Raw genomic sequence first — 21,612 nt, forward strand, 5'->3', positions numbered from 1 at the left:
TAGAGAGGGCAGCTAGATCTAGCCATACTTGTTTAATAAATTGTTTTTTCACTAATTATTTTAGGGTGAAGCTGGAAAACCTGGAAAATCTGGTGAACGTGGACCCCCAGGTCCACAGGTAAGATTTAATGGCCAAAATGATATGAATTGATCACAATTTAGTTACCTAACACAATTTGTAAACTAAAATCAGAGCTACCTTAGCCTCCTACAAGTAGTTATGGAGGTCCACAAATGTATCAGTGTCACTATTACTGTATAATTACTGTATAATACTCTGCACCACAACACTGACACTATACATATAAGGTTATATACACCATTGGTAGAATTCTGGCGCTATTGATGGAAGACTTTGTGGTCGTTGGTGGTACTGGTGGAATACTGACATTATTTGCAGATGGCTTGGTGTTGGAAACTTTATACGATTAGGGGAAGATATCTTGTCCCACTGGTGAAACAATGACACTATCAATGGAATACAGCGTGAAACATGGATGCTGGAAAAATATTAATGGAAGTTATCATGCTCAACTTGTGGAATAATGACACTATTAATGGAAAACTCCAAGTCCTGCTGGATGAACACTAACCCTCATTATGAAAACCATCATGACCTGCTAGTGGAACAATGCCTCAGATAATGGAGACCGTCACATATTACTGGTGGAACATTGATAATATTAATGGAAATAATCAGGTCCTAATGTTTGATCACTAACACTATTTATGGGAGACACCATACCATACTGGTGGAACATTGATACAAATATTGGAGAATATCGTATCCTAAGGGTTGAACACTGACAGTTTTCATGGGTGACATCATGTACTACTTGAGAGTCATTGGTATCATGACGTATTGGCGGAACACTGGCACAAAGAATTGAGACTATGATTTTCAACTCAAGGAACACAGAATTTATTGGAGGATATAATGTCCTATGATGGATGGGAATATCAATTCACCACGCAATGACTTACAACTTTCAAACTATTTAAATGAATTATTATGCATATTAGGATAGTTATGAAATCAATGAAGCATCTTAATGTAGCTCATCTAATTATTTCAAATGTATTCATGACTTACATACTAAGATATAATTCAACATTGAACATAAACCATGTTAAAATAATGATTATTTGTTTTCAAAGTGAATGTTATATGCTATAGTGTATTTATTTTTATTTTATTTTTTAAGGGTGCTCGAGGATTTCCTGGAACTCCTGGACTTCCCGGAGTAAAAGGACACAGGGTTTGTATAACAAATATATTATATTAAGCTACTTAACTTCATACCTGACTATTTTGAAACCTATATTCTTATGTTGAATCTATTTAGATGAGGAGATTCCATCATTCATTTATAAATTAAACTGTTTTCATGTTATAAATATCACTTATGTTTCAGAAATAATATTAAAGAAAAATAAATAATTATAAGCTGGGACCTCAATGATTCTTACTACTACAAATAAATGTAAAAAGATTGAAACATTTTCACACAGAAATCAATAATTAATGTTCCATTAGTTAGAAATTAGTAGACTTTATTATTTATCACCTATTTTTTTCTAGAATTATACAATGTTGGCAATCTATAAGTAATTTACATTTACCATATAATAACATCCAATATTTCTGATTGTAGGGTTACCCAGGTCTGGATGGCGGAAAGGGTGAGGCTGGTGCAGCTGGTGCCAAGGTGAGGGTCTACAATCAGTATTGTCCTCTATTTAGCCATTTTATTGTAGAGTCGATGCCCATAAATACACTGCTAAGTGGGATAAGGTGACTCATTATATTTCCCATTTGCTCTCTACTCCTGTAGGGTGAAAGTGGTGCTTCTGGTGAGGCTGGTGCTCCCGGGCCAATGGTAAGTAGTCTTTTTTGCCAGGAAACCATTATACCTTCTCTATAAATATATCTATAATATGTTATAAATATATCTATAACATGAATATAGGATTTGATGGCAGAAATTAAGCTGTATATAAAGTCTGTCCCCATTTACTCATAAAAATGGATTTATACAACACATTCTTATTTTCTTTACTGGTTACATTCCCTGTAGAACAATGCTTTGAGGTATCTCCCCTTTGATTAACTCATTGGATATTGTTATCAGACATACGGCGGGGTATTTATGTACATAAGCCAAACTTCCCTAGTACAGTAATAAACAGCAGCCAGTTAGAAATTATTCTTGACCAGTCTAGTGAGAGGCAGACAAATGATAGCAATGGTCTGATTGGCTGCTATAAGTTCTACGCTGTAGAAATTGTACCTATATTATAAATAGGCCCAGTGTGCATATAGTTTAGTTATACACTTTTATAACAAACTTTAAGCGTTAAGCACATGAATTAGGGTAAAATACAGAGAGCACTACATAACAGTTATTGGTAGAAGAGGGTGGAGTTTTAAGATTATAGAACAATTTGGCTTTGACCATTAAAAAGTAGTAATGTCCTAACAGTGATTTCCATATCCTGAACTGCACAATCCCCTATATGCTAAAATATGTATATTTTCATGATAATGGTCTACAAAATACATAAATGACAAACTGATGCATACTGTATCTTCATTTTTTAGGGTCCCCGTGGTCTCCCTGGTGAGAGAGGACGTCCCGGACCTTCTGGTTCTGCTGTAAGTAATAAATATGGACAGATGTTATTAATAACTAAGAATGAAAACCAACAACTAGAGTAAATAACTTAACTATATTTAAATACTCAAAAGGGATGAATGAATGATGTCCATAAGAAAGGAGATTTTATAAAGTGCAGGTTTAGATAGTGGAGATGGTGCCCATAGTAACTAATGAAATTCTAGCTATCATTTTCTAGCACATACCAGATAAGTGAAAAACAGAATTTGATTGGTTGCTATGGGCAGCACCTCCATAACATAAATCACTGTGACAAACTATAAGATTGATAATTCCGCAGATTTTCCATAGTGTCATGTGACTACCATGGCAACCACAGTAACATGCACAGGATGTAGTGAGCAGAGGCTTTGCAATGCCTCTCTGAGCTCTGTCTGCACTGGGAAATAAAAATGCTGAAAGTCTGTTGGCTAGACTAATCGGCAGCTTTTGCAAGTTGACAATTCTCTGCAGTGGTGACCCCGAAATTTAAAACAACAATAATATTTAGTGAAAGACATGTCTGGTTCAGCATTTAATATTATGGATGTTTTTAACAATTTTGGGGGGTCAAAACCGCAGAGAATCAGCAATTTGCAAAAAGCTGCCACTTAGTGAATCTAGCCCTGTGCATCTGGCAGCCATATATCTTTTACCACCAGAGAGATTTTGAAAATGATTAGTGAAAGAACAGCTAGGAAAAATCATTATCAGATGCATGTTTAAAATTTACTTAACTTGTAATAAAAAAACATTTCATGTGGGATTGCTACTTTTACATAAAACATTAAGTTTTCCTTAAGTCCTTTATGTGCTCAGGCATCCCATAAGCCACAATTGTTGGCACAGTATCTCAGTTATACTCTGACACTCTCTGTAGTGAGCTCTTCTTAGATTACAAGTAGCTGCACCTTTGAAGTCACATCTGTGGTAGAAACCTGACATGACTTGTATAGAAGAAAACAATTAAGCGTGTGAATAAGGATTATGTTTTTCATTGAATGCACCTTCTACATGTACAGACTAGCAGCTCGTCATTGGCCTTGGAACATGTATTTAATATGAATTACTGTAAACTTCCGAGTTTTATCCAAGATTGCAACAAATCATTGTACTTTACTAAACAGAGCAAAACCGCACTATATAAAGGAGATTACTTATATAAATATACATGAAGGGGGAAATATAACCAATCAGTATTCATGCTAATCCCCTTTATCTTGTAGGTGATAGCAGAACATGTTATTGTGTGTCTGAGAATCTATGGAAGGGTCTATGTTTGGGCTTGTTTCCAACATTCCTTATTCATAGCTTACCTTGGCTCATAGATGCCCTGTCATAACCTTGTTAGATCATATTGAATCTCATATCCACAGTGCTCAGTGTATACAATTTTCATTTTTGAGGTGTTCCTACCAAATAAAAGAAAAATATGTTCCCAATATTTCAGTGGCAGGGGACTCTATAGGATTCCATTGGATAATATTTATAATACACAAAAATACATGTAAGCAAAGCAATGGAACAAGTAGTGCTAAATGTACAGCTGCATCCATGTGGACTAATATCTATGGTATCAGAAGCTCAGAGGAGCTTATTCAGACCAGGTCGTTAGCTCTACAAGCTCGCAACCGGGTCAATGTTGCTCCAGTGCACATGCGCACGACGGAGCCGGCTCCGTCGTGCGCATGCACGAGACCCGGCTAACGACGGGTGATCCGTTGTTAGGGGTCTCGTAGCAGATGGGGCGAGCTGTCGATGTAGAGTGACAGCTCGCTCCGTTTGCTGGGTGGGCCAGGGGCGTGCCCGGCCAAATGGAGGCGTTCCTGTCGGAATGCTTGCCGTTTGGGGGCGGCCCCACTGACATCATCAGTGATGTCAGTGGGGAGCTTCCTGCTCAAATAGAGCAGGAAGCTCCCTGGGGCTTAAGGTTGACGAGACCCTACCTTAGGGTCTCGTCGTAAGCCCCGATGGTCGCGATGGTCTTGACCATCGCGACCATCACCCTTAACGGTCGTTAGAGCTGTGGGTGTTATCCTACAACCTAACGACCGACATGGAGGCGGCCGTTCAGGATGCAAGCGGCCGCCCTGTTTCAGAACGACCGCTTGCATCCTACAACTGCCTCTGAATGAGGCCCAGAGTCCCTAAGATCAGGATATGTTATCATCACAAAGCAGAGTATAATCGGTATATAAGGTAAAGCTGCTGGCACGCCGCACAATTATTACTTTATTTGATCATCACAATTTGATTATATCTATGGAGGGACAATTTGCACAGATCTAATTGTATTGCAATGATCTCAAATACAATAAGATTGCAATGCAAAATAGCTGCACACCCTACTACTTAAGAGTCTGCTGGCGACGTCAAATGCACGAAAGTTCATCCTGCCACATGAAATCCGGTGGATTATAAATGATAAGTATGGAGCCGCACAATGTAGAGTGGTTGTTGTGTTTGGTGTAATTTATGAGATTAAACACCCAAAATCTTATGGTGTCAATGCTTATAGTGCAAGAAAAGATGTGATGGAAGTTTTGCAAACCAAAAGATTAGGATAAGTAGTGCCCAGCCTCAATAGTCAGCCATTACGCACCACTTATTATAAGTAGAGCTCAGCCTCTATACTCAGCCTCTATAGGCTACTTATTAGTATAAGTAGACCCCAGCCTCTATATTCAGCCTATATATTCTACTTAGTAGGATAAGTAAAGCTCAGCCTCTACACTCAATCTCTATACAATACTTTTTAGTATTAGTAGATCTCAGCCTCTATACTCAGCCTCTATATGCTATTTATTAGCATAAATAGAGCCCACCCTCTATACTCAGCCTCAGTATTGTACTTATTAGTATAAATAGAGCCCAGCCTCTATACTCGGCATCTATGCACAAGTAATTAGTATAAGTAGAGCCCCACCTCTATATTCAGCCTCTATACACTACTTATTAGGATAAGTAGAGCTCAGCCTCTATACTCAGCCTCTATACACTACTTATTAGTATAAGAGCCCAGTCTCTATACTCAGCCTCTATACAATACTTTTTAGTATAAGTAGAGCCCAGCCTCTATACTCAGCCTCTATATGCTACTTATTAGGATAAGTAGAGCACAGACCCTATACTCAGCCTCTATATCAGGGGTTCCCAACCACGGTCCTCAAGTCACACTAACAGTCTAGGTTTTAAGGATAACCATACTTGAGCACAGGTGACTTAATTAGTACATCAGTTATTTTGATTTAACCATCTGTGCTCAACCATGGATATCACTAAAACCAGGACTGTTAGTGTGCCTTGAGGACCGAGGTTGGGAATCACTGCTCTATATGCTACTTATTAGTATAGGTAGAGTTAAGTCTCTATACTCAGCTTCTATACAGTACTTATTAGTATAAGAAGAGCCCAGCCTCTATATTCAGTCTCTATATGCTTCGTACTAGGATAAATAGAGCCCAGCCTCTTTACTCAGCCTCTATACACTATATATTAGTAATAGTAGAGCCCAGCCTCTATACTCAGCCTCTATATGCAACTTATTAGGATAAGTAGAGCTCAGCCACTAAAAAAAGATTTCAGAGGAGTGCAGAGGACCACCTACATATCACTTATGTCCTGGATGAATTGTCCTCACATCCTGCAATTTAGGTAATAATCTAGAAAAAATCCAAAAAACAAAATCCCCAATATATTAAACTATAGACCTAGATTATTTTAATGTCTTTATCCTTAATTTGTAATTAAATTAAAATGGAATTAAATGTTTGAAACATGGTGTACAGAAGTGTTAGAACAGCTGGCTTTGTTTAATCCAGTGGTTCTCAAACTTGGCCCTCAGGACCCCACACATGTCACGTTTTGCAGGTCACCCAGCAGGAGCACAGGTGTACTCATTACTCACTGACACATTTTAAAATATCCACAGGTGGAGCTAATGATTTCACTTGTGATTCTCTGAGGAGACCTGGAAAACATGCACTGTTTGGGGTCCTGAGGACCGAGTTTGAGAATCTGTGGTTTAATCAAATAATTATCCAGAAGTTGCTCACTTCCATATTGCTGCAAGAGTATGTCCCACATCCAAAGTTACTGATTTAATCAGTAAATAAAATCACCATTATGTTGCTTATTATCAGCATATACTACATAATACTAGTCACTATCATCCGCCAGCACAACTTATTCCATATAATGTTTCACTTTCAATTGTCTCAATAAGTGTTTTCACTTCTGAGCCCAGATTAATGTTAAAGGAAGACTACAGCTAAGCTACACGCTACATTCATATAAATAAGTGTCTCACAATGGAAAAATGCATTTTACAGAATTCCAATCTCATGGCAGGAATAACATCATTAATGATGAATGCTTTGTTAGAAATATATTTGTTTAATACCCTAAAAGGTTTAGAAATTATTATGAACTATTTTATATAAATAATTTGTATTATAGGTGTAATCCTTTTGAAGGATATATTATGAAGCATTTTTTACCTATAGGGGAAACTGTATCTAAGCCTAAGCCTAAGCCTAAGAGAGAGAAGTTTCCCAAAGCAACCAATCAGCTTCTGTCATTTATCTAGCCCAGTCTATGAAATGACGATTAGAAGCTCTTTGGTTGCTTTGGGCAACTTCTCCACTTTATCTCGCATCAAGGATTGATACATCTCCCTATAGACTCATTGGTTCTCTAATAAAAGTAACCAATGTCTAGCGTAACATATAATATTGATTCTGTATAGTTAGAACTCTAAATGTAGAGCTAATCATAGAGCAGTAAAAAAATGTAAATACATTTTTAATAAAATGTGTCTTTGCAGAATAGCTCTATTAAAAATCATTATTAATTTGATAACTCTAAGCTGCACGTCTGATGTTCTCTTATGGTGTGTACACACGGTACGATCAGTCAGCGATAACGATATTGCTGACTGATCTCCCTGCACCTTCCCGGTGTGCTGGATGATTGATATCGATCATCCAGCACACCACGAACCCACCAACGATGGGCAAGCAACCAACGATCGTGGGTCCCCATATAACCTGGTCAATATCGACCAGGTTGGCCTGCATGCACGGGCGATGGTCGATATCGTTATCGTCCATACGTGCCTGCGCATGACTGGTCGTTGGGCACCAAAAAATTAACAATCTGAACGATAACGATATGGTCGATATAGTTATCGTTTATAACCTGCATTTTTATTGTACCGTGTGTACGCACCATAACATTTTAATGATATATATGTGTTGGGAAGAACTTTGGTAAAAAATAGACACAATGTAACTGAAATGCTGTCTCTTTAGCTTTAAACTCATGTTTCTATCAGCCAAGTCCAAAGCAATTCTGCAATGATCTATGTGACCTTCACATTCTTTCCAGTCTGCTGAATACCTCTCTGTAAATGCAGGTGTTAAATATTTGCAGTGTTACATTCCGCCCACTGAGTGGCACTATATAGATATTTTCTCTAACTCATTAATGTCGTCATCTATACAGGTGTCAAATAAAACACATGCAGTGCAACATTTTCCTCACTAAGTGGCACTATATAGGCTTACAGTATGTATAGTTTTCAACATTTGGGCAAAATACCCCATTTTATTAAGGAAGAATTGTCTTGCTCCATTAGTCTATTACATCTTACTTTTTTCACCAGGTTAAACTGTATCAAGATCAATTCAGTGAAAGACTACAGAAATCCCCCCTCTTAAATTAGTCTCTTAGCATGTCTTTAGTATTCCAGAGAATGCAGACAACCCATTCCCACTTATTTAAAATCCAGAATATCATTTAATCAGGAACTAATGACATCACTGGAGTTGCTACTTGTGTGCAGTGTAACATATCCCCCACCAGGTGTCACTATAGAGTCATTGTGATTAGCTGCAGCTGGTAAATTCCAATACGTACAGTACAGTATGTTAACATTATAGGTTATCTGATAATACATGATTTACTGCTTTACAGGATAATATGATTTATGGTAATATAGGAGCTGTATAAACCACATCATTTAAATAATTTAGCTGTTAGCTTTTGACTTATGATTTACAGATGCAGGGTGATTTTAATAATATTTTGCTATATTCCTTTTGTTTGCTTTAGTGTATATGATTCCATTCACAGCTCTAGTCTTCATTTACAGACCAACATTCTTTTATGTGACACAGATCAAACTTAATTTATCACAAGGGATTTTTATTTACTTGCAATCTTTATTTAAGTATTATTATCTATTCAAAATGTAACTAATATAATCTTCATTATACATTTCTCACCTTTATATTGTGGTCTTTTCACAGGGGGCTCGTGGTAATGATGGTCTTCCAGGTCCAGCTGGTCCTCCAGTAAGTAATATAATACATGGCTTTATTCTTTATACATTTCACATTTCTTTTACTTATATATCAACACTAAGGAAATAGGAACTACATAAACTTCATGTAATTCAGTAAGTGCTGAAGCGCTGATCATTTCCTCTCCCTGATCTGACTTTTACATTGCTTCATTTATAAAGTAAATAAATAGTGATGCCTGCTACATAATGCTCTCCCATTTCACAGTAAACTAGTGGCTAATTGAAAGCAAAGAGATTTGCTGTGTTCTTATTTGGAGAAAAGGAGTATACAACATGATTGTATGTTTGGACACAATGTACAGCAGCAGCCTCATTTCCTATACAGTTGTCAAAACAATCAGGGCTAATCTGCTTTATAAACCAAGATATATGAATGTCTTTAAATCACTATTTCCTTTTGTTTACAGGGACCTGTTGGTCCAGCTGGTGCTCCTGGCTTCCCTGGTGCCCCTGGCTCTAAGGTATGTGTTACGTTACAGCAATTTGTCAGCAACGTGACTCAGTCAGCCTAATATTTAGACATAAGAGGTTACATAGTTTTGATGGATGGCTAGCTAATTAAAGAACTAAAGGTTCACAAATACATAAATAAATAATAATAATAATAATAAATGTAACACATCGGCCATAGGAAGTAACAGAAATGATTGTCATTACCATAATGATATTGGTACAGAAGCATGAATAATAAATATGACTTGTAATTATCAGAGTTATGTATTGAAGTTAAAACTAGATAGAATTCACTATAATAAAAATGTTGTAGATTTTTGTTTTAGAATATTTAAGGAACAAAAATTTTCACTATAAATCACTTACATATATAAATATATAGATTTCTAAATAAATATCAGTGTACAAAGGTCACATAATAAGACAAGAGCAAGACAAATCTAACTGTGGGTTGCAATGCACGTTGTCACCACCAGAGGCCTAATAATGCAATGAAACACCTAGCAAGGAGTGTATCTTTTTAGCCTTTTACTCAATTATATATAAAATGTATTTATTTAAAATAACTACAGAAAAATATATTATTAATTAGAGTCACATATAGCATTCCTTTAATTATGTACAATCACATTTTTAGCTTATTTATTTATTTTTAAATGATTGATTTTATCAAGGACAAGTTTATGTTTTTGCTGCATGAAGTTGACCAGCAGGATAAAAAAATGCATAATATCTAATTATCTGGATGCATGAGCCTTAACCCTGTCTGGATCATGGAGGACCTGAATGGATTAGTGCAGATCTTTGAGCAGCAGGGGGCAAAAACTTTCAAACTAAGGACAGAGAGAAGCATGAAGTCTACAAATCCCTTTAAGGCTTCAGAGAAAGCTCAATAGGAAGTTCTGTTATACTTGGTCAGTAGGTTTTATTCCCAGGCGTCTAGTTGCAGCAGTCGCTATGGTAACCAGACAGAACAGGGGTCCACTCAGGAATTTGGAGTAACAAGGAACTTTGTGAGAAGCAGACAGGGATGAATGCATCAGTGCATTAATGAAACAGTGGCCATACATAATGAACAGCAGCAGTTTCAGAGGACATAAAAGGAAGCACATAAACATGTGACCTAACAATACAAATAATATTATCAGGGCTTCCTTCCTTTGTGCTGGATGTTTAAACATAAGTTCTCAGTGGATATGTCATAAGCTTTGAGTTCCTCATTTGCATTATCTAACTTAGGTTCAGTGTCTCTTTAATCTACAAATTTAGCGCTGATTATAATCTCAGTCAAGGTATTTCCCAACTGCTTGACAGTGTTTATTGCAAACACTTTCTAATAGTACATAGACCATAAAATATTCTACGTTGCCTAGAAGTATATCATGTAGAAGTATATAAAAGTATATAGTGTAGAAGTATATAGAAGTGTGTAGTGGAGAAAATAATGGTTACAAACATTACTGAGAATAATATTTCTTTGTAAATTATTGACCAACTGAATACAGTATTTCGTATTTTATAACATGATATGATTTGGAAACTAATACATAATTTAGGTGCGACATCTAGCATGTAGAAATTACCATATGCCAGACATACACCATGGTATTTTTTAGACCCACATACTATATATTGATAGTACAGATTTTGTTGCTGAATATAATATAAATGGATTGACTTTTACAAATTGGTATATTACGATTATCATACATTTCATTTGAAGCAATCCATAGAAAATAGGGGGTGAAAGGTCCCAAATATGGCCATTGTTACATAAAATTGTATTAAACCTTTTAAGTACTTTTTCAAACTGCAAACAGGAAGCAAAAGTGAGTGTAACCTATCTTCTAGAAATATTTTATTTTAAATTGCAAAACACAGAATTAGCCACTAGAGGGCAGAAGTAAGGAATAGAGTACATCAATTCCCATAATAACAAGGACATTCCAATATGGTAATGTCTAAATTCCCTTCGCGGAGAGGACCCTGACGTCATCAACTACTGTCCAACGTCATTCCCTACCATCTATGTGGCATAGACGGGGAATATAATCTAGTGGCAAGAGTAGCGAGCCACCTAGCCAGAAGAGTGGCGAGCACAGCAAGCCCGCGAGGGGACAACTTTCTTCTTTAGGTGGCCTTAATGGGCATGGAACTGCACTTTTGTCCTCACTCACGTCACTTCCAGGTCCCTAGCATGAAGGGAAAATAAGCTATACCATTCTATTATCAATGAACAGAATTATGTAAGTGATATTGTCATAAAAAAACAAAACACAAATATTTGTTGCATTAATATTTTGATTGTTCTAGACTCTCACTGAACACTGTAATAGTAATAATAGCAGCTAGGAGTTTAAACAATTATAATTATTTCAACTAACATCACACTTTATAGTCGTAAACTTTGTTAAATCAATTCAGAATTTTTTTTTCGACAGGATTATATATAATTATAATTATCTGCAAGTTGTATAAATGTATGAATCACAATTGTTATTTTAATCGCATCTGAAACATTACAATTTGTGATAGAATAATGCAGTATATATTCATTTACAATAGTATTTATTCTGTTTTTATTTATATAAATAATATATTATATTAAATTTTTTTTTTGTGCCACATAAAATCACAAAATAACCATCAAGTTTATCATCATTTATTCACATATTAATTTTAACACATACAATGTAATGGTTTCAATGCACATAAGAATGAAGAGAAAGACAAATCACCATCGGGAATATGACTATATGCCAGACATTAACCTTGGTGCTAGATGTTTCAGTAATGTTGTCATTCACACACAATGTTTATACTAGCTTCCTGTTTATCATAATAAATATACTATTATTATATTGGGAAGAGATACAACCACTAGCATTTAATCAAGTGGTTTATAAGTTAATTTACAATAATAATAATAATAATAATAATAAAATGATAATTACCTTTCTCTAATCTCTCTTCATCAGGGTGAAGCTGGTCCTACTGGAGCTCGTGGTCCTGAGGGTGCTCAAGGGTCCCGGGGAGAATCTGGAACACCTGGGTCACCTGGACCTTCTGGCGCTTCTGTAAGTTACCTTCAAGATCACTTCTAATTATTTTTAAGTAATTGAAATGGTAAATAGGAACTCCAGTTTGTTATAGGCTTACAGTGTACACAATATATATATATATATATATATATATATATATCTCCCAAAAAACTAAATAGATAATAGCTTGCAATCAGTATTTGTTTAGCCCTAAATATTTTACATGTTGCCCTGTGTAGTTACAATCTCTATGGTACTTTCCCTACATCATTTACTACTGACTACAATTACCTACCTATAAGTGGAAGGATGCTTAGACATTGCTAGTCCCAAGTAGGACTGCAGCTTTATGTATTACCTACAGAGAATCTCCAACACCTGCATCTCACACCCCTGTATCGCCTGTAATGTAGAATACATCTTCTGATGCTGGACAATCAAATGTCAATGGGCTGAATTATTGGGCGATCACATTTATCACAGAGCTAATAACAAAGACTCAATGATATAGGGCACAATGCATGTAAAAATATGGAAAACACTGTTATTGCATCCTATCACCTTGCACAACAAATCAATGTCCAACCATGACAACGCATATATACATATCAGACAATATTTATCTATACTGTTCTTTTAGGGTGGAAAGGGAGTGTTGGCTATAGCAACCAATCAGAATGCGTCTTTTCCAAAATACAGATTATAAAATGAAAACAAATGTCTGATTGGTTACTACTACACCACCACTCAGTTCATTTTTGAATATCTACTTTACCTTACATCTTATTTTGTTCTTGGTTTTATTTCAAATTCCATAAATAATATGATATTTATTAGTTGTTTTCTTCTTTTTTAGGGTAATCCTGGTACTGATGGTATTCCTGGAGCTAAAGGTTCAACTGTAAGTAGCACATACCTTTGATATATTGAGATAATATTAGTAATAGTATTTAGGTACATTTCTTAAAGTATTTTAGAGTATTTTCCACTGATGATTTTACAACAGTTTTTCACATGGTTTAGCTTAGTTTTTGTAATGTTGTTTTGGCATATGCATTTATATAGTAATTATTATTACATCTATATATGAGTTTGCATGTATATATGTGAAGCAGCTCAGTATCAATAACAATAACACATTATTCCTTGCATGTGTCTTCCTGTAGGGCGGTCCTGGTATTGCTGGCGCTCCTGGTTTCCCTGGCCCACGTGGTCCACCCGGGCCACAAGGTGCCACTGGTCCTCTTGGTCCCAAAGGTCAGGCGGTAAGTCAGTTGTCTCCACTCTACATTACATTACCTGCAGTAACGCTATCATAATATTGGCCGAACATTACTGGGCATCAGCGTATGTTATATCTGTCAGTTAAGCTTCAATTGGTGGATAGATAAAGCCAGCAGGACTTGTATGGCTAATATAACCTTGTCCGGCAAATGTGGAAAGCATCTGCCATATGTAACTCTTTGGCCTCACTATATCCATTGTATTTTGTGCACGCCACCTTGGCAGCGCTTAAATCTACTGCAGTCATTTGTATGATAGAGCGCATATATGATAGTCAATAAGTGATCTAGAGGAGACCAACAGATCTGAGGCATTTAATGACTAATGTTTTGTCTGTGTTTGTTTTAGGGTGACCCAGGTATTGCAGGTTTCAAGGGTGAACTAGGTCCCAAGGGTGAAATTGTAAGTATGAATTAGTTTAATACCTTTATATTATGCATCTCACCACATTACACTTTCCTCAGTCTATGGTATAATAGCAGTCACACAATAAAATGTCACACACTTTGGTTGGAAATGTACAATACAATCTATAACTTCACTCTGATACACAAATTAATATATATTTGAATGTACTTGCTGCTATTGATTTTACATTAGATGAAGGAGGCATTTGCATTGGTATTCCTGAATCCTAGAGTACCAATGTTTCAGTGGTACTAAAGAATTGTTTTGATAGGTTTCAGTGCTCTAATAGCTGTTATAGTACTGTAGCTCCAAGTGACTGGCTCTAGGCTATAAATAATACTTTCCATAACTGAGTAATTCTGATATGCCCTGTAATTTGGCTATCAGCTTGCTTCTCAGGCAAGGAAAGTCTGTGTACAACAGTGGTACTTACATACAATAATTCCTGTTCAACTACTCTATTATACAGTAATGAAACATTGTCAATGAAAAGGAAAGGCTATCAGTATTGCTAAGCAGCGTAGTTACTACTGTAACTGAACAGTATGCATGTTACTTATATACATTTGAACTTGTTGTATTTTTAGGGACCTTCAGGTCCTCAGGGAGCACCTGGCCCAGCTGGAGAAGAAGGTAAAAGAGGAGCCCGTGGTGAGCCTGGCTCTGCTGGTCCACTTGGTCCTCCTGGTGAAAGAGTAAGTTTAGAACCCTCGAATTATAATACGTATATATACACCACATTCCAAGCTTAGTGGTCACAAGCCCAGCACACACACTCACCAACACCCTCTCCTCAGTTAATATTACATAATTATTGGTGCAACAACTTACAAAATAAATAAGAACATCTATTTCAATGGGTGTAAATCTTAAGGTTAAAATGAAAATTAAAAAACAAAAGTGGAAGAAAACCACTGGTAAGACAACCATTGGTAATTAATACTTTGCAAGTAATTTTATAACACATAGAACAGTAACTTTTCACTAATAGGTCTTTTACATTACAAATAGATGTTTTTCCTGTCACACTTTGTGGTGTTGCTTGGAAACATGTGCCCGAGACCACAGCAAGGCCAGTTGACACTAAAAAACAGCCCCGGCTCATTATTGTGGCTCTCTGACCACCAGTGCTGACAGTGCACATGACTGTGAATCAAGAATACAACATTTAATCAAAAGCAATGTACGGAGGCAACACAGGCTGTGTAGCCCATTTGGGTGCCCAGACCCACTAATAATCTCCTGCACACCAGCCCTTTTGGCAAATGCCAGAACTGCCAGATTGCCAATCTAGGTCCGCTTATCAGCTTAATGCTTTTGTTCTATGACAGAAAGTTTCACTGAGAGTCTGAAAACAGTGATACCAAGGAGAATTCTTGGTCTCTCTATTTCCCCTATTAATTTGTACACATTATTTACAAGCTTCAAACCCAATTAACTTTTTTAAAACCCGTAATAAATACATGTATAGTTTGAGTCCTTCCAAATCCCCTCCTTATATTGTCTTAATTGTAAACTTACGCCAGTATTCTAGACTTTATTTCATATGGGCCATTAATAGAAATTACTGTGCCCCACAGCATAATATTGAACCCCTCAGTAGAGTCTCCATGTTATATGAATATAACATGTTAATAACTCTGTGTATCTATCGCACCAAACCCCTACACCATACCAGCATAGTAACGTAATCTATGGTTTTCAGGCAGACATTGGTAACAATACAATACAATATGAGTAAGACCCTGCAAGATACTGGGCCTATAGCACTTGTATGATCTCATATGTTCATACTTCCTTGCATGTGAGCATACACAGTAATTACCTGATCAACTCCAGTGTCAAGTCCTAACACTTAGTAGCCACTGTGATCTGTGCTATCCTACAGACTGTAGTTTGCAAGCAGGGACCTTTTACCTCATTATCTATCATTTAGTACTTTATCTTATTTTGTGTATGTTCCCAGTTCTAAAGCACTAATAAATGATGATGATGATTATGATGATAATAGTAATATAATAATAATGATTATTGTTATTATTATTTTTGTTAATAATAATAATAATAATAATAATTATAATTTCTCTGTAATATCTGCCTACATACTACAAATACATACATGTGCCCATTTCTGCCCTACCTTCTCATACCTAGTTATTAATACTGTACATTTGACTTCTAACCAACTTACAGGTATTGTGTTGCATATATGCATGCAGTATTTATCTTATTACATGTGCAAGCGTATTTCTCACAAATCACTGAGCTACAGTATATAGCTAGTAACTAGAAGCAGTGACCATTCTAATATATTTTTCCTGTCATCAGGGTGCTCCTGGTAACCGTGGTTTCCCTGGTCAAGATGGTCTTGCTGGACCAAAGGTGAGTGGAAATGTTCTGCCTTATCTCCCAGGAAATACTATCTGAATGTAGATGTGATATTATGGTATCTAATGCCTCATTATTATACTATATAAGACAGTTATTGTAAAATTGCTTTTACATATTTTCTCTTCTTTTTTTTTTAAATAAAAGTTGATTTTTTTTTTAAAGGACATTTAAATCAGACTTTGTTCTTTTAGGGAGCTCCTGGTGATCGTGGTGTTCCCGGTCTCGGTGGTCCAAAGGGTGCTAATGGTGATCCTGGTCGTCCTGGAGAACCTGGTCTCCCTGGTGCTAGAGTAAGTAATATCAGATAGACCATGCTGCCTCATTCACTACAGTATAAAGATAGGTTGTAAACACTAATTCCCAGTATTTACTGTACAAGGGGTAATTGCTTGTTACAGCAACATATTTATTAGAATGGAGAAATGAAACATATTTAGAGGTCACTTCACCGCGTAAATAAACATGAGGAAAAAACAATCCGCCTGCAGTTCTGAGACATGTAGAACATAATTTACATGTTAGTTTTTACAGGCCAATTCAATCTCATAGGGGGATCAAATGTGTTAGGAAGCCCCCAAGACCTAACACAGAAATATTGAATGGAATCTCTCAATTATGAAAATAAGCCAATTGGTGGTCATTTATAAAACTGGAGGAGCCCTTGGAAAACCATAACATTCCAGCAAGCATAGATTTAAAGTTTTTTTTTCTTCTGTAGAGTCCCAACTTTTACCATGTGATAAGCGTATACACTGGTTATTCTTTCCTATAGAAAGTGACTTTATTTATATTCTGGCAGGGATGTGTGGATAAACACCTCTACTTCCCTAGCACATACATATACATATTAAATAAACAGCATTTAAAAACAATATTGAATTGCAGACTCCAATGGCAACTCACCACACTTGAAATTCTGCTGGCCTGAATCTGAATTTATGGGACCTTCTCTTATACCCAGGGCTGCAGAGCAGGGTGACTTATAGACTTCTACAGGGCAGGAAAAGCTTGTCTGATAGATAATTATACTATTACATCTGTGTACAAGTAATGTGGAAATATTGAGATTGAATAAAAGTGGAATTTTCCCTTATTAAATGTGCTGTTCCCTAGGCTGTAGATAATCTGTAGACATTTTTTATACATTATTCTTTCTTAATCAGGAGATTCACAAGGATGTGCATTTACATCCTGTCTGTAAGAATATTCCAATTAAGCTATGAAATATCAAATATTCTGACTGATTTTAACTGATATTTAGCCTGGTGTTTCTTTATAAATATGCCAAATCCTTAATCAGTATTTCTGGTTTCTTAATTAATGTCCTATTTCCTTTAGGGTCTCACTGGTCGCCCTGGAGATGCTGGTCCTCAAGGAAAAGTTGGTCCAACTGTAAGTTTGAAATTCACATTATTATTATTATTATTATTATCTATAATAAATATATCATTATAGTGTTAGTATAATATTTATGTTCTATGAAGTAGGTCAAATATAATTAATATCAAGAGTGTTCATTTTAATAAGCCTTTTGGAAAAGTAATAAAATGAACACATTGATATTATTACAATTGCAATAGAAAGCAATGATGACTTGGTTTCATCCCTTCTAGGGTGCTGCTGGTGAAGATGGTCGTCCCGGACCTCCTGGTCCTCAGGGTGCTCGTGGTCAACCTGGAGTCATGGGTTTCCCAGGGCCTAAGGGTGCCAATGTAAGGAACTTTAGTATCTGACAACTGTACAACACACATACATACTCATATATTGTAAAAGTAACCAGACAATGAAAGCTAGTGATGGTTTGTAACTTGTATTAGGCGTGAATAGTGCTTGTAGTGCTTAGCAATTCACTGCTACAGAGCAGAAAATACATTATATCTATCCTCCCCAACTTACTTATCTAATTAAATTGGTTTCTGATTGATGCCTGGCATTTAATAAATGGAAGAATGGCCAATAATTATTACATTTCTCTCATTTAAATATTGCCTTAAGCAATATTAGAATAATGTCTTCTATATAATGTAGCTAAATAAATGTCACATAACTGATACTTATAATTATGTATCTTCCACAATACAACTATTTTCCCCCAATAATACCATTTCTTATCTTCTCAGATCAATATCACATACACCATCAATTTATACTTTTTATATTTGTACAAACTGGCCTGGCCTCTGATTGGTTTTTTAGGTTGACTCTTCCAGTGTTTAGTGGCATATTACATAACACAATGCACATAACATGCATACTAATAACATTCCATCTTTGTATTGGTTTCTCTAAGGGTGAAGCTGGCAAGCCTGGTGAGAAAGGACTGGTTGGTGCTCCTGGTCTAAGGGTAAGTAGTTTTACCTTGAAATTTGCGTATAGATATTTTAATTTTAGATCATTAAATTAAATCAAAGTTCCATACATTCACTACTGTGGTTATTTGTAAATCAGTGAATTTAGTTTAAGTAAATAAATACTTTCTTTCCTACTATTGGATAATATAAACTGGATAAATCATGATATTATACAAGATTGCTGTTATAAATTGGGAGAAATGTGCTTAGGATTTTAAATAATTGTATAGATCATTTTATGAAAGAATTATAACAATAATATCAAAAGTATACATTTTAAAAATCATTACTTTTTTTCCATATGTTTAATCAACTTGGTTCTGCTTACTATTGTATTCAGATCAGTTTTGTTCTATAATTGTTTAAAAAGCTTGTGTGGTATTAACAAGAACAAAAATCTCTCTCCTAGGGTCTGCCTGGAAAAGATGGGGAAACTGGTTCCCAAGGTCCCAATGGCCCCGCTGTAAGTATTATTCACTCTGTTTGTCTTGAAAGAAACACAATTTTATAAAGACCAACATGCATTAAACTATATATAAGAAAATACACTACATATAGGGTTAGTAACATTGTGCTAAATGCTGCATCAATAAGAACTGCTTTATATTATTAGAATAGTTTAGATTTACTTTATTTTATGGCGGCCTCCGCCATATTACAGTTTCTGCGTGTCACTGTTAATCATGTCTCTGGAGGGCATTTTGACAACAACATTTTTCAATGAACCCTGTGGAATACAAGAGTAAAAGTTTATAAAGCAATATGTATTAAAACTATTGTCCAAGCTAATAAAAGTTCCCATATTGTGATAGCAGGGAAATCAACATAATTAAAAATAAAATGGGTAGACTTAACGATTATCTATAGATTTGCCATATAGAGAGTCTCTGAAGTAAAAGGCTGATTCATGTATTGTAAATATTACTGTTACTAGTCCCAATCTAGCATTGTAAGCTCCACTTGAGTCAGATATGAAACATTCACCATTTTATATGCACTCTTATTTTAGCCACATTCATTTGCCTTGTTATTAAGCTTTGCTGAATATAATCTACATTGGTTTGCAAAGGTATCTAGCCCGTGGCCACTGAAAGAGAATCTGTGTCCACCGCAAACTCTGTATTATATATTCTTACTTTTAAAATTTGATACAAGAAGATCCACAGTGTTAATGGGAATCATTGTTAATCGAGCAATGTGAGCATAATCCCTATATCTTCATACAAGATGGAGGGACATGTAAGCCCTGCAACTAGCTATATAGACACGGTGTCCAAATAGTCTTTTAGTTGGGATTTGGTTTTTGCAGTTTGATGCTCTTAGATCGCTATCATTCTAGTTTCATAGATAGATACTGTGTAACCTATGTGACTGGTGACTAGATATTAGATACAACGGACAAATAAAGGTAGACAGTTTGCAGTTACTTGATGCAGAAGAAGGAACTCATGAGAATTAATTTAATGTTGTCTGGTCAGACAACTCATTAGTTTAGGCCATTTGTTTTTAACCATTAGTTAAGTTCATGCTAATGATACTAATGATGACGTCTTTCTTGCAGGGTCCTGCTGGTGAGAGAGGTGAACAAGGTCCTCCTGGCCCATCTGGCTTCCAGGTAAGTCAACGTAGACAATGGCAAGTTATAAATCAGTGGATTATATGTCTGCAGCATAGGATTAAGTTGAAATGTTGTGGTAGGGACTGACTTATGCAATGTGTAATGATCATCTTTTTATTTTACCAGGGTCTTCCCGGTCCCCCAGGTCCTCCCGGTGAGGGTGGCAAGCCAGGTGACATGGTGAGTATCAAAAACTAACTCTTAATTTCCAGTAGCCTAAGGAACTGTATTATACTTTTGAACCATTTGCAGGATATCAGTTGACACGGCATAGTATATGTACTTTGTAACAGAATAAATATGAGCAAAATAAATTAATACATTTTAATGACTTGAAGTGCTCAAACAAGCTTGGGAACACTGATTAAATATATAAGTACAAAGAAAAAGTCAATCAGAAATAGGAGTTGTCACATTGTCTCAGATTTCAATAACTCCTCCTTCCCTGGGTACTATTTGCAATGTTAATGTACCCTATGGAAAGGAAAGTATTGTAGTGCTGCTTTTTGTTCACTTAGTACCACTGGCATTGCCCTCTTGCAGCCTGAGACAAAAATAAATTATTATTAGGCCCAATATGTTGCAAGGGAAAGGTATGGGGAAGTTATGGGAAGGATAAAGGAAAGGCAAGGTAGGTAAGGTAAAGGTAAGGGTAAAGAAAAAGCAAGGGTAAGGGTAAGGTAAGGGAAAGGTAAGGTAAAGGCAAGGGAAAGGTAATGAAAAGGTAAGGTAAAGGTAAGGGAAAGGTAAGAGTAAATGAAAGACAAGGAAAGGCAAAGGAAAGGTAAGGAAAGGTAAGGAAAAGGTAAGGTAAAGGTAAGAGAAAGGCAAGGTAAAGATAAGGAAACTGTAAAGGAAAGGTAAGGAAACAGTAAAGGAAAGGTAAGGGAAAGGGAAAGCTAAGGTAATGGACAGGTAAGGGAAAGGTAAGGGAAAAGTAAGATAAAGGAAAGGGAAAGTAAGAGAAAGGTAAGGTAAAGCTAAGGTAAAGGAAAGGGAAAGGTAAGGTAAGGGTAAGGGAAAAGTAAGGTAAAGGTAAGGT

The 21,612-nt window shown here is 36.0% G+C and overlaps 1 protein-coding gene across 1 annotated transcript in view; it reads left to right on the top strand.

Moving 5' to 3' along the window:
* COL2A1 (collagen type II alpha 1 chain) overlaps positions 1-21,612 on the top strand; it is a 64,940-nt gene that overhangs the window by 18,130 nt on the left and 25,198 nt on the right. The window contains exons 12-31 of the mRNA XM_088465959.1: positions 65-118; positions 1,206-1,259; positions 1,656-1,709; positions 1,836-1,880; positions 2,603-2,656; positions 8,969-9,013; positions 9,432-9,485; positions 12,456-12,554; positions 13,375-13,419; positions 13,685-13,783; positions 14,151-14,204; positions 14,798-14,905; positions 16,539-16,592; positions 16,793-16,891; positions 17,940-17,993; positions 18,215-18,313; positions 18,892-18,945; positions 19,362-19,415; positions 20,514-20,567; positions 20,697-20,750. Coding sequence (XP_088322085.1) covers positions 65-118; positions 1,206-1,259; positions 1,656-1,709; positions 1,836-1,880; positions 2,603-2,656; positions 8,969-9,013; positions 9,432-9,485; positions 12,456-12,554; positions 13,375-13,419; positions 13,685-13,783; positions 14,151-14,204; positions 14,798-14,905; positions 16,539-16,592; positions 16,793-16,891; positions 17,940-17,993; positions 18,215-18,313; positions 18,892-18,945; positions 19,362-19,415; positions 20,514-20,567; positions 20,697-20,750 — 1,287 coding nt within the window. The remainder of the gene's footprint in view (positions 1-64; positions 119-1,205; positions 1,260-1,655; positions 1,710-1,835; positions 1,881-2,602; positions 2,657-8,968; positions 9,014-9,431; positions 9,486-12,455; positions 12,555-13,374; positions 13,420-13,684; positions 13,784-14,150; positions 14,205-14,797; positions 14,906-16,538; positions 16,593-16,792; positions 16,892-17,939; positions 17,994-18,214; positions 18,314-18,891; positions 18,946-19,361; positions 19,416-20,513; positions 20,568-20,696; positions 20,751-21,612) is intronic.

This window comes from Taudactylus pleione, unplaced genomic scaffold (genome assembly GCF_031769625.1).
Source record: "Taudactylus pleione unplaced genomic scaffold, aTauple2 ptg000065l, whole genome shotgun sequence".
Classification (NCBI taxonomy): Eukaryota; Metazoa; Chordata; class Amphibia; order Anura; family Myobatrachidae; genus Taudactylus; species Taudactylus pleione.